Source organism: Drosophila kikkawai, chromosome 3R (genome assembly GCF_030179895.1).
Source record: "Drosophila kikkawai strain 14028-0561.14 chromosome 3R, DkikHiC1v2, whole genome shotgun sequence".
In the NCBI taxonomy this organism is placed as follows: domain Eukaryota; kingdom Metazoa; phylum Arthropoda; class Insecta; order Diptera; family Drosophilidae; genus Drosophila; species Drosophila kikkawai.
This window is the reverse complement of record NC_091731.1, coordinates 23,472,046-23,485,199: the sequence shown is the minus strand read 5'-3', so window position 1 is coordinate 23,485,199 and position 13,154 is coordinate 23,472,046. Positions and strand designations below refer to the sequence as shown.

General features: G+C 42.3%; 2 protein-coding genes across 3 annotated transcripts; both read right to left on the bottom strand.

The window, feature by feature from the left end:
• Positions 1 to 65: 65 nt before the first annotated feature.
• On the bottom strand, positions 66 to 2,135 carry LOC108083684 (solute carrier family 25 member 45). 2 transcript variants are annotated; one of them, XM_017179562.3, is made up of 5 exons: positions 2,003 to 2,135; positions 1,573 to 1,685; positions 1,111 to 1,351; positions 934 to 1,048; positions 66 to 872 (listed from the first exon to the last, which is right to left on the bottom strand). In XM_017179562.3, the coding sequence occupies exons 1-5, from the start codon at positions 2,046 to 2,048 to the stop codon at positions 476 to 478; spliced, it is 912 nt and encodes a 303-aa protein (XP_017035051.1). In that variant the 5' UTR covers positions 2,049 to 2,135; the 3' UTR covers positions 66 to 475. The 2 variants fall into 2 exon arrangements, with proteins under 2 accessions (XP_017035051.1, XP_017035054.1); XM_017179565.2 differs by lacking the exon at positions 2,003 to 2,135 and having other exon boundaries at positions 1,111 to 1,417; positions 1,573 to 1,675.
• A 590-nt stretch (positions 2,136 to 2,725) lies between these two features.
• On the bottom strand, positions 2,726 to 8,835 carry wdb (serine/threonine-protein phosphatase regulatory subunit widerborst; the record flags this gene model as incomplete). The annotated part of the gene is made up of 7 exons (XM_017179559.3): positions 2,726 to 6,541; positions 6,601 to 6,830; positions 6,903 to 7,236; positions 7,302 to 7,492; positions 7,549 to 7,743; positions 7,824 to 8,023; positions 8,091 to 8,835. Coding segments are annotated over 7 exons (2,184 nt in total), but the record flags the coding sequence as incomplete, so codon positions are not given.
• Between the last annotated feature and the right edge of the window lie 4,319 nt (positions 8,836 to 13,154).

Sequence of the window (13,154 nt, the reverse complement as noted above, 5' to 3'; positions counted from 1 at the left end):
TAAAAAAAAAAAAATAAATTTTAAACCTAAAAACGCTTAATTGAAATTATTCATCGACAAAGTAATAACAATTAATAATTTACTTGTTTTTATTTGCCAGTTTTGTACAATATATTTTTTATAAAATAGGTATTAAATATTTTCTTTCTTATTGTTTTTTGTAGGTGTTCAGAAAATTATTATTTTTAAACAATTGTATTATGTGCATATGCATAACGTTTTTATATAGTATTGTGCGTTTTACATCATTTCATTTTTAATTAATTTTAGTGGTGCCTTTAAGTATCACAATTTTACAATATTGAGCAAAATTACTGAAAGCTTTTAATAGCATCAGGATACATATGTACAATATATTTTAGCAAAAAGCGTAAGTAGTTTATTAAAGTTCAATCACACTTATTTCAGTAGATATCAATGGTCACAGCATACAAACTAGTTAAAGCTCTTAGTCCCCGCCAGACGAGGCTTTGGGTCATACATAGGTGCCATTCCACCGCTGGCACCACTCCAGGGCGTACTCGTAGCCCAGGAAAGTGGCGGCGTTGAAGGGAATCGCCCGCGCCACCAGCATCCAGCTGCCTCGGAAGATACTTCGCCAACCGTAGGCTCTGTAGTTGACCCTCACGCAGTGAAAGATGCCCCGGAACTTGTGGTTCTCGTCTGCTTGCATCAGGGTCTTCACCACGTCGAAGGGAATGACGCACACCCACGAGATGACTCCTGCCCAAGCGCCGGCCAGTGTGGTCACCAGCAGATTGATACTCGATCCGTCTGCCTGGCTGCGTCGCCGCCGCACGAAATCCCGTCCGTCCAGGTAGTCAACGCTCTGGCGGTAGGCCAGCATATAGATTCCATAAGGCAAAACGTCGCTGTTAAGCAAAAGATCAGATAAAACACTAGAATCCTTACTTTTTATGGGGAAGCACTCACCGACACATCATGGGTAGCAGACCGCGATATAGACCAGAGATGCCGTCAGTCTTGAGTATCCTTTTAAAAGTGCCGAAGGCTGTCCGTCGCTGGCCGTAGAGATAATCATTGTAGTCTGTGGAGGAGTTTGAAACATTAGCTACAGCTTCTGAATGGCAAAATCTAGAGCAAACCCACAGCAAGCCGTCTGCAGGCGGACCTTGATCAACTCCATGGGACAGGCAATGAAGGACTGCACAAATCCTGCCACCGATCCTGCCATGAACATGTTGTGGTATTCCAGCTGCTCCCGCTGGTAGTCACTGTGGCACACCTTCCTCAGCTGGCGCAGATGGTTGCCGTAGATGCCGAAGAGCAGCGAGTTGATGGCTCCCGTCGAGATGAATGGGAAGAACATGCCCCTGTAGAAGCCGTTAATCTTTAAGGCGTTGCCGACCGATTAAACCCAGTGTCTCCTCCCAGCCAAAGCTTTCAAGGATTACATCTAGTCAGAGAATACAAAAAAAATGTTTTTTAATCTGTCAATAAGTCCGTAAACAGCTTTAGCTGGGGCAAAAAATCTGTCTTTATTTAATTCAATATTGATCAATTCCGATTTTTTAGAAACTCTGACCAGACGTAACCCCCTTCCTAACTTACCCCATTATTCCTGCTGTAGATCTGATGGACGGCAGTCAGGACGGAGGAGTTGGAGGCCTGCTGCCACACCTTGATCGTGTCGAGGGGATGGGCCACAAGCACCCCGCAGGCACCTGAATCCCAATCATAATAATCAAAATAATATACATAAATAATTTAATTAAAAAATTCTTCTACACAGCTGAACACATGTTGAACCGCCGCCGTTGCATGTTGATTGCCAAAAATTCGATGGCGACACCAAAATACGCCTTTGGGATCAGGGGCGCCGCCGCTCATGAACTTGACCGTGGCGCCCATTGGCCGCTGGGTCTGTGCTGTTCCTATCAACAAGTGGCTCATCATCTGGCTCTGGCATTGCGTCATTCCTAGACAAGACCGAATATGGGATGCTCGCGAAACCTATCCCAAGCCGGAGATTTCCACTCACCCCCGAAGCATCCGGCCACAAAGTCGCAATAGTTCTCCCACTTCATGGAGGATCACGGAAAAAATTATTCGGCGAGGGTGGAAATTTCACAATTGATTTTTCTCGCGACTTTTTCCCGACTGCACCTGACGACGGCAGCGAACCAACTGCAGGCGCCGTAGCTTTTGTGGCGTTGTCGCAAAGCTCACTACGTTCTTAGCTTTTTTGCTAACAAAAGCTGAGTGCTAAAATATGCAACAACTTTTTTTCAGACCTTTTTGGCAAGATTAATTATGCTTATTTGCATATTTTTCACCTTAATTTATTTTATTCCCCATTTTTGAGGAATAACTAAGTATTAATTATTATAAATTATAAAAAAAAAAGTTCCTAAATCTGTCTATCCTTGTTGATTAGTGTTACGTATTACGTGTTGATTAGTGTTACGTATTATTATTTAAGATTTAGCCCACAGGTAGCCACTTGTAATCATATTCCTAAAAATATTAGTTTTCTAAAATATACAAAAACAATTTATAGCATAAAATGAATCCCTTTTCCTATGTTTCCAATACAAAAATAAAACCAGTTTTGTGTTTTATTTTTTATTTATTAATTTTTTATTGTTGATTGATCTCTTTGCTTCTTTTCTCTCCGTTTGCTCATACTCATTCATTTAGTTTGTGTGATTTTTTTCAATGTTTTACTTGGTTTTTATTCATTTTTGGTTAATTCTGCTTGCAGCTAAATATTTGTTTTCTTCTGCGCCTTGCAATTTCAAATCATTTTCTGCTGCCATGCCTTCAGTTTCTTGTTTTTGTTTTGTTTTTTATTTATTATATTTTTTTTTTCGCATACTTGCTGTCGAAGCAATCAACTAAACCTTTGTTTTCTTCTGATGCTCATGTATATATACTTTTTATATATATGTATGTATATACCTATATATATATTTATTCCCATTTATGTTTTGTGTAATTATAATTTACTCTTTATATTTACTCTCAGCATAAGATTTTGTTTAGTCGTGTGTGAGTGTGTGGTTGTGGACGTGGATGTGAGTGTGTCTGAGTGAGTGTGTGTGGGCGGGCGAGTGTGGTGCAGTGTGTGCCATCAACCCAAAGAAAACCATTGAAATCCTCGCACACACCGTCGTCCTAAAGAACAAGAACTCAAAGTCATACGTAATAATAGCGTGTATCATATATACGATAGGTTGTTTTTTTTACAAGTCTAGAACATAAGAAAATACATAATTCACATATATATTTATCCTCTTTCCTCTTATCCTTTTCCTTCTCCCTCTCCTTTCATTGTTAGTATCCATAGTATTTATATTGTTTAAGCGCTTTAACTATTTTTGCTCTTATTGTTGGTTTCTGTTTGCTTTTCCATTTAATTTTTTTGTATTTTTCTTTTCATTTGTTTGTTTCTTAACTTTTTTGCAACGTTGTTAATGCGACTTTATTTTTAGTACAAGGTTTCGTCTCTAAAAGTACTTAACGAGTTTGCTTTTGCTTATACTTCTTCTCCGCTCAGCCGGCTCTAAGCAGCAGCTACAGCACAGCTACGTTTAACATGCTCGATTTGTTTATACATATAAATACAATAATAGAAACTATAGTTAAAGTTATCATATGTGTAAGTTGAAAGCGTACTAAACAAGTTAACTCAGGGTGCAACAGAAATAGATCACAAAAATAGAAAGTCAAACGAAAGATTGAAGAGATATTTTGATCATTAAACCACTTGTCTTACTTATTTATTTATTCATTTGTTTATAGGCATTCCTCCCTTTGTCAACATTTCTATTTAGTTTGCTTGCTTGATTTCTGGCTTCGTTTTTACATTTGCATTTTTTTTTTGTATTACATTGATTGGCATCCTATGCGAACATCAAACGTTTACTAGAGAATGGGTGTGCTATGGATCGATCTGCTGCTAGTTGGGAGTCAAGAGATTGATGTCATAACAAAGTGGGCCTCGAGTCTCTATAGTCCTTCTTATCGCTTTACTTCTATTTAATGGAGGTGATCTTCGTGGGCTCTAGTTGCAGTTGCTGGTTTGTCTGGGGCTTTGTTTAGCTATTTTTCTCGTTTAATTACACGCTAATATAAAGATGCAAAACTTTCTTACACACGTTGCTTAGTATTTAGTCGTAGGTTGTTAAATTTTTATGTTTTCGCAATATATCTCTCGCCTAGCCGATGATGACTCTCTAGTGGATGCTCTTTAAACGGTTCTCTCTCTTCACGCACTCTGTTGAATATTGTTGTTGACATTGTTTTACAAACATATTTAATAATAACGCTAACTTTTACGTTTGTTTCCTTTAGATTTTCTTCTTTTTTGTAGTTTTTTTTCGCTTTTTTTTTTGTTTGTTTGCAATATATGTATGTGTATAATAACTCACGATTCACAGACACATTTATCATTAATATTATATGAACTTTTACGGTATTGCCTAATGAGAGACATTCATTAGCGGATAGTCGCCTCACGTCCTCGTCCTATCTCCTGCCTCTGCTCCTAGTTGGCTCCTATAATGCATGCTTCTATACTTTGTAATGGGCGTCGTCGTGAGAGTTGAATGAACAAACATGCATAGTATACTTCATATATAAATTTTATATATCTTCTTACTATGAGTGCTTCTAAGTGGGTGTATGTGTAGTGTGTGTGTGTGTGAATGAGTGAGGAAGCGGTCCAAAAAGTTGTCCCTCGCTTTCATCTTAGCTACATTATTTACAACGATAAAATAATCGAATAATGACAATTGTGCGCATTACCATGAATATTACAAAAAAAAAAGGTATAGGAAATAAATAAATTTCATAAAAAATTGAGAATAGTCAGAAGTGAAATTGCAAACTATTAAGGAATCGAACGCTTCGGACCGCTTCCCCTGAGATATATATGGATTTTAATGCAAAGGATGTTTAGATAGGCTCTTGGAAATGTTTCGCTAGCTGAATTTTCCAAAACCATATTCTATAGACTAACGTTTCCTCGGTTGGTTGGTTTCTCTAGCCTGACCTTTTTACAATGCTCTCAATATTTTTAGTTGTATGCTTAGTACATCTCGATTACTGCGCATGCCCCTATTTCCCAGCTGTGGGGACATATTGTTGATATATTCCGCACACTCACATACATCTAGATAGATCAGCGTTACGTTATGGTATGGTATTTAGTTGTATTCTTATTCGTGTGTTTCGTCTGCCTTAGTCCATTTAGCAGCAACTTCAACAACATACTAAAACTTGGCTCTTGCTACTAACCGATTCGGATTCGTGCAGCTGCGCGAGAATTGTTGGAATTTCTGTTTCGAGAAGTCTTGACGGAGTGTGCAACACTTAAAGCTAAGTAACAAAGTTTAATTCCGGATAGATTGGGTTGGGAGGAGCACAGTTCTTCATATATTTTATGTACAATTCGAGGGGAAATCGGGGACTAAGACACGCCGTTCTATGGAGCAACAAAATTCCGAGGATGCAACTATTTTACACATTTCAAATGAAAAGTATGCTTTGCAAGTGAGTGGGTGGTGTGCGTGTGTGGGTGTTTTGAATGGCTGATCTATGCTAGGATCTAGTTAGCAATATGTTTAGTTAATAATATTCAATGCGCTTCAACAATCCTCGATCCTCTTTTATAGTTATCATCGTCCGCTTGCTCTTTTCTTCACTTACTAACATGATTTCTCTTTATTCAACTTGTGTTCGCTTAAACGTAATTAATAATTATTCTGTTCTTCTTTTTAATATATATTTATACGTGTCTGCATGTGTGTGTGGGTGTATGCGCGTGTGCGTGCGTGGTTTTCTGCTTATATGGGGTGTATCTTGTACATTTATAAAGATCTCTTATATGCCACACACCCAAGCTTCCTACACGCACACTAACACACACACGCGCACACGGACAGGGATTCAGCTGATTCAGCTCCCACTCCAGATTTCGGTTCTACCTCCTTTAACAGCCGCCCAAGCCGCCCTTCCCGTCCCGTCCGATGGTAGGTCAGCTTGGTTGGTGTCTTGTCAATCGAGTATACATTTTAGTTTTATATGTTCTGGTTTAAAGTTTAGCATATGTGTGTGTGTGTGTGTGTGTGTTTTAGTATAACTATATTTTTCTTTCTCCTTTAGATGCTTGCTGTTGTTGTTGCTGTCTCTGCCATTTACGGATATCGGATAGCGCGTTAGCTTTACGCTCCTACTGATGTTGGTTTATTATTAGTTTCCAGCGCGCGCCTCGCGTTGCCTGCTTGCTTAGTTCTCCGTCTTGACTTCCTGTTTGATTTTCGCATTTGTGGTCGCAGGGTTATTGTCGCCTCCGGCTCCGCCGCTGGACAGGCTGCCGCTGCTGCTGCTATTCGACTGCTGCTGATGGGAGTTCAGACCGGCGGAGCTAGGTGGCTGCAGAGACGTTGATGCCGCGGGGGCTGCGCTGTTCGATGTCGCAGCGCTGCCGCCAGCGGAGCGCCCAGTAGAACGATTGGATTCGAGTTCGTGCAGCTTCTTCCACAGCTCTTCGCGGTCGCGCTCACGTTTTTTCTCTCTGAAAAAGACACCCAAGTTGGTTAGTTTGTTTCAAACTGTGAACTCTCAATCACTCACTTTTGCCGCTCCGCCTTGTAACTGGAGGTCAGCTCGTCAAAAAGCTTCGAATTCATTTCCATGAACGTTTTCAATACGTTGTAAACGAGCGCCACAATGGTTTGATTCCAGTGCTCCTTGCTGATGCGGTACAGGGCCGGGAACATGATGGGCATGATAACCGCATTGTTCTCCTCGATGAGCGACATGGCATACTCATTGTTCCACAGATAGAGTGCGCGCTCAGCAACCTACAGGGAAGAAATTGGTTATAATTTTGATTAATTTAGACTCTTTACCATATCAGCGAAATAGGGACTCACTTGAAAATGTGGACTTGACACGCATTTGGCAATCTGGCGGAACAACGGCTCCTGGATCTTGGCAAACTGCGGCGGATCGATCACGTCGAGAATCTCCTCAATTTCGCCCAGGAACATGACCTCCTTTTGGGAACACGTCTTGGGCCAGAACTTGAGAAGCCCACGCACCACAGGCTCGGTAAGGAATGGATCCTTCTCTAGGAATTGTACAATGCAATACGCCAGCTGAGCGTGGTAGAGCGACAGGCATTTGACTTTGTGTAGCGGCAACAGGACCTTGACCAGAAACTGCTTGTGTTCGGCCTTTAGGGGCAAAGCGAATCCGTTGATGATACTGGAAAACAAAAAATAATTCATTGTGACGAACAAGAATATATACCCAATATAACAAGAACATACCTGCCGAGAATTTCCAAAAGCTCACCGACTCCATTAAAGTGCTCCGTCTCGTAGATGAATCGCAAGAATATGTTGTTGATCTGTTTTCGTATAAAGGCCCGCAGTCCCAGGAACTTTCCGTAGATGCGATGCAACACCGTCTTCAGAAAGTCCCGTTCTCGAGGATCCTCCGAGTCGAAGAGCTCCAAAAGCTAGAGAAAACCCTTTTTAATCAATTTGTTACTTGGGTGCGAAAGTAAACACTAACCTGCAAGACAAACTTTTGATCGATTACCCGCTTGCCGATGGTTGCTTGGAAGTCCTGCGACTCCAAGAACCTCAAAAAGACCTCGTAGACCAGCTGTAGGTGTGGCCAAGAGGCCTCCAGGGTCGGATCATCCTCCTCAGGATCGAAATCAGGATTCTCACTGGGCGGCAACGTGCGAAATAGGTTGCATGAAATCTGGTAGAGAAAAATCATATTTAGGGTTGTTTATTGCAGTTTTTATTAAAATATTCGCAAGTAAATGACGCGATATTTACCATGCGAATTATTTCCGGATAGACCGGTTCCGTAAGCACACCGCGCCCATGTGTTATATAGGTGGATAGGTCATTGAGTGCGGCCCGCTTGATCTCCTTGCCCTTCAAATCCGTGACGGGATCCATAAAGTCAAAGGACACGCAACACTGGCGCAGCTTCCGTATGAACAGCTCCTCCTGTTCTAGGCTGGAGCAATCGGCTTTTGGAACAAAAAGGAATGTAAATTGTTAGACCATTAAACTGGAAAAAATAAATGTTAAATTAACCTTTTAACGGCGGCAATTGCTGCAGCTCAACATCCTGAGAATTTCTGTAGCGCGAGGAACCTTGACTCTTTTTACCCTTCTTCTTGAGCGAACGTTTGGCGAACGGGTCGATTCGATCCACAAACGTGCCCGATGACATCTTTTCAGATTTGGGTTCGTTTGAATCGATGGCGGTCTCCGTGGCTGTCTGTGTGGTATTCAGCTTGCCGGCTTTATTCCTAACGCTTGCCACTGAAAATTGATCGGCTGCACCGGCACCGGCAGCAGCAGCTGCTCCACCACCCTCTCCTGCCCCTTGGCCTCTGCCCTCGCCAACGCCCTCGTCGCCGTCTTCGCCGAAATCGCTGTTGAGGATCTCGACTGGCCGTTTGTTGCGTGATTTGCGTAGCCAACCGAAAATTTTATGTGTTATGTTGGCGACTTTTGCGGTTGAGTTTGGCGTCTTGCAGTTGTTTTCGTCACTCCTGGTTAAGCCCAACAGCTCTGCTTCTGTTCCTGCGTCGGATTCTAGGTGTATTTCCTGACCAATCACCAATTGCAACTGCTGCTGCTGCTGCAACTGCAACTTCTGCTTGTGCTTTTTCTTGCCTTTGAGAGCGTTCTCCTGCTGCTGTTGCTGGAGTAGCTGGAGCAGCTTCTGTTGCTGGGTAATGGTGATGGCGGTGTTAAAGCGGTAACGACTTATCTTGGCATCTATCAAACGGTTACCCTTGGGCGTGAAGTGTTTTAGCTGCCTGGATTTGGTTTAAATTCGTTACAGTTGTATGTACACTGGAATAAAGTGGGACAAGTAATTAGCTCCGTGACTTCATCACTTCACCCACTCATCACACTCGCACTCACCTGCTGGAGGGATTGTTGCATTTGCGATGCGCCTTACTCTTGATAATACTCTCGCTTAGCTTCTGCGTTGCTCTGTCTCTGATTCAGATTCTGATCCTCTGTCTCCGCTTCTGCTGGCGCTGCTGCTGCTTCAGCTGCTCCTGAATGGCACATCAATTTGGTGAGATAGAGGGCTAACTTTTGATTGCTGCATTCAACCGCTGTTGCTGGTTGTTTCCTATTAGTTTTTGTGGATATTTGGCATCACATGCACTGCAAGCAAACAGAGAAGATATGGGCACTATAAGCGTTTGCCGGATAGATAGGTTTTATTGGCGAAAATAACTCAAAAATTGACAGCGTAGTGAAAGGCACGCAAAAAAAAGAGCCCCGCATTCGATAAAATGAAACGTTCAGGTGTATCTATCTAATCGCAGGCTTTGCAGGTGCGTCCGTGTGTGTGTGTGTGTGGAGATAATGGCTCTGACTGTGATTTCTTTGTCAGCAGATAACACAGAGCTGATAAAAACAAGATAGATACTGTGGTGGCAACACTGGAAACCCAAACCATTTACATGTAAAAATCTAATTTAAAGTAGTTTTCTAGCCTGCAATTGATGAATTTTCCGACTGTTTCCAGTTGTAAACCCATGCCCGCCAGGCCAACTTTCCTTTGACCAAAGCCTAATGCTCATAGCCGCAGAAGAGGCCGCAATGTGGCCAGTACAAAGAAGCTTCTGCTGGCCTACGAATGTAACCATTTCTGGTAAATTAAATTCCCCATTTGCCTGAATTAAATCAAGGCAAGCCCGGAAAAGCCATTGACCGGAAACTAGATGGCGTTGTCATCTTGAACGGAAATGAAACCAAATAAAGGACACGCGCCCACGAGTGAGGGAGAAACTCATTCATTTGCATGGCTTGTGTTTTGAGAGAGAGAGAGAGAAATCAAGCAAACGGGTACAAGCTTGAACTTCAATTCCATTCAATGCAGAAAAAATGCCACACAAGTCAGGCACACAGTTTTCACTTCGAGGACATTGTGGAGGAACTCGTTCACTGTTTCCAGTTAGGCACAGGCACACAAATTTGCACAAATGCAAGTCAAACCGACGCGGCGGCCCACAGTCGATTCCAAGCGAAAACATGTTTAACATGTCACACACATTTCGCCGGCGGAACACCCACATGCACCCAGAGCAGAAATAAAAGAGCCAGAAACGGACTGGGACCACACGGCGTATGAGTGACAAACAGGTAAATGCGATCAACTCGCTTGGCCCAGCTGCTGCCTGCCTGACTGCCTACCGGTGGAAATGGAAATCGAGACGCGTGGGTGTCTCTGCACGGAGAGAAAAATAAAGTCAGACCAGTTGAAAATAATAATTTCAAAAGGTTGCAATAAAAGTTTGAAAAAATGTTCATCTATCTGAACAATTCATTATAATTTTTATTGTTGTTATTTCAATATTTGGGCAATTTCTCTCAGTGGCCGGCCAAACCAGAATACGCATGTGTGTGTTGGCCAGCCGGAACTCAACGAACCGCAAGGAGAGCGACAGAGAGCGGTCGTGTGTGTGCGCGAGTGGAGAATGAAAAGTTTGCACAGCTGCCTTTGACGGGCTTTTATTTTCTGCATTCGTGGTCAGCGCTCTTCAACGCGTTACCCAGTTAATAATTGAATTTTCCCTTGCTTGTTGTTTTTTATACTTTGCTTTTGGTTTAATTTGTTTCAATCACCTTCGCTGTGGGCGGGGACACCATCGAGTAAACAACGTCAAGTCAACCCCACGGTGACATTTAATATGGGAACGATAGCGAATCTAGAGGCCTGCGCCTGGGCTGGCCATTTATTATGCTATTTTATATAAAACCATCAACGGGGCTCAGCCCGGCCCGACCAGGCCCGGCCCAGCCCAGCCCAAAATGTCCCAAGACAAATGACCGAAAACAACAACAGCAACAATGCCTGCTGACCATTAGGCCCCCCGTTACAGTGTTCCCCTTTAATGTGTGTGTGCGTGTGACCTTATGACATTATTTACTCAGCAACGGCGGCCGCGGCAGGGCGAAATTCCCCAGCATATCATCGTAGAAAACAATAACAAATAGCCGGGGCAGCCGCTCACAAAATAATGAGACAAGTCCGCTGCTTTGTGGCCTCTTCCATTCACGCCGCTACTCCAATACATTTTCCCCGGATTCTCCTGACTGTCCAGGCCTCCTCCACACTTTGTTTTGCTTTGCTTTGTGTTTGGCCGTTGTTTTCTGCTGGCATTTATAAGATTTTTGCCGCCCAATAGCTAAACACAGTCATCGTTTTGGCCATCTAATGACTAAGCGTCGTCGCCATCGCCAGTTAGGAAAATTATTTTCCCACCCCCCCACTTGGGCACCAACACAGCCCCCCCTCCTAGCCTCCAGCTCTTGGTATTGCCTTTTCCTCCAATAGTATATTTTTTGACGCATGTCTATTGGTTTTCCAGCTATAATCAATAAGCTACGAATAAATGTTTGAGGGCGAGAGAGCAGAGCAACTTTTGAGCGTTTTGTTACAAAACGACTGGCATTAAACTTTCGCTCAATGCCAAGTTTTTTAAAGTTTTCATTTCTTTCTGAATTCTTTGGTTATTTTACGTGCTAGTTTGCATATTGTTTGTTTGGATTAGGATTGCTTGAAATTGTTGTCATTTCCCCCACTTAAAGTTCTTAGTGTGAGTCACAAAAAGTAATAATCGTTTACTTTGGAGTATGCCTATCTAAGTCTGTGGGCACTATCAACAGATTCATTATCAGAGATTAGTTTGTTATTATTTTTAACCCTAATTGGGCAGATTATAGGGGAATTGAACTATTAACTTTAATTTGTTTCCGCATTTTGTCCATTGCCAGGGTAAACTGTGCTAATAATACTAAAATGGCGTATCGAACTATTTACACACAATTTACTTTGATTTATTTAGGGCTTTTTGGGAAGATTGATTACTTTGAAAACCCCATAATGTGTTTTGTTTTCAAACATTCAGATTGCTTCAAAGTTTTAGCTTTCCTAAATACTTGTTTATAATTAGAAATGCAATAAAATTGGAAATTAGTGGTACAGTTGTTATGGGGGAAACCCAAACCATTTTTATTGCTTTGCTTTTACGCTTTATATTTTGTACTTCCCCATTAAGTAGCTGGCAAATTTGTGATTATAGCTTGGTTTTGTTATTATTTTTACCTCGATATATTTTTTATGTTGCTCCTTAAATTTGAATGCTATTTATCTACAGTTTTCCTTAAGTTTCGAGGTGTTTATGGACCCTAGTTCTCACAGTTTTTGGGTTTATGTAATGCAAAGCGACATGATGATAAGCAGAATTTCCCCTCTGACACTTTCTCCCTTTCTTCAGATGCCTCTTCCTCAGTGTGAAAATATTGCGCACTGTTTTTCGTTTTTTGACGCGTACTTGAAACGTGTCCAAGGAATCAGGCAGGGGCTGCAGGAGGGTTTCAAGCGGGAAAATTGTGGAAAAACTACGCAGTAAACGGCGCCCTCTACTCACACACACAAACTCACACACACTTGAAATCCTTTTGTGCAGCGCACCAGAGACGAGTTCATGGTCGGTGAGAATCTTCCATCATCACCGCCTCGGCTCCAGCAAGGCATGACAGTGAAAATGCGAGAGATGGAAACGCGGCGAATGCATCAAATTACTGGCATGCACTCGGGGGCTCCGCAGAGTTTAGTGGCAAAATTATAAACTGCGTTATGTTGCGTGTACACGTACAAGTACTTGGGAAATCACCAGCGCTGCCAGCATGAAATTGATTTCTGTCGGTAATCATTGAGGAAAGTCTGAGGCTGTGGGCGGATCTAGCCATGCACAGGAAGAAAAAAAACTCTTATGCGAGAGAGTGTATCTGGAAAATCGAATATTCCTCATAAAATAAAAGCAATAAATGCAAATTGGTGCTTCCATGAATTCCCATTGCTCATTTTCTGTTAAAACATCAGAGGGTGGAGGACTGTTGGAGGCAAAAACCTTGACCTTATCGCACTGAATACACACACTACTGTCCTGCCCTGTTCTGTCCTGTCCTGTCCCCTGTATTGATATCATAGAATCAATCAAATCAGCGCGAAACGAGTTTACATATGCAACAGCTTTTCCGACCCTACCGCTCGTTAAACGTAACGCAACACAGAGCTGGGGAGTATGGGAATCCAGGGGACAGAACTTGGCACATGTGCCA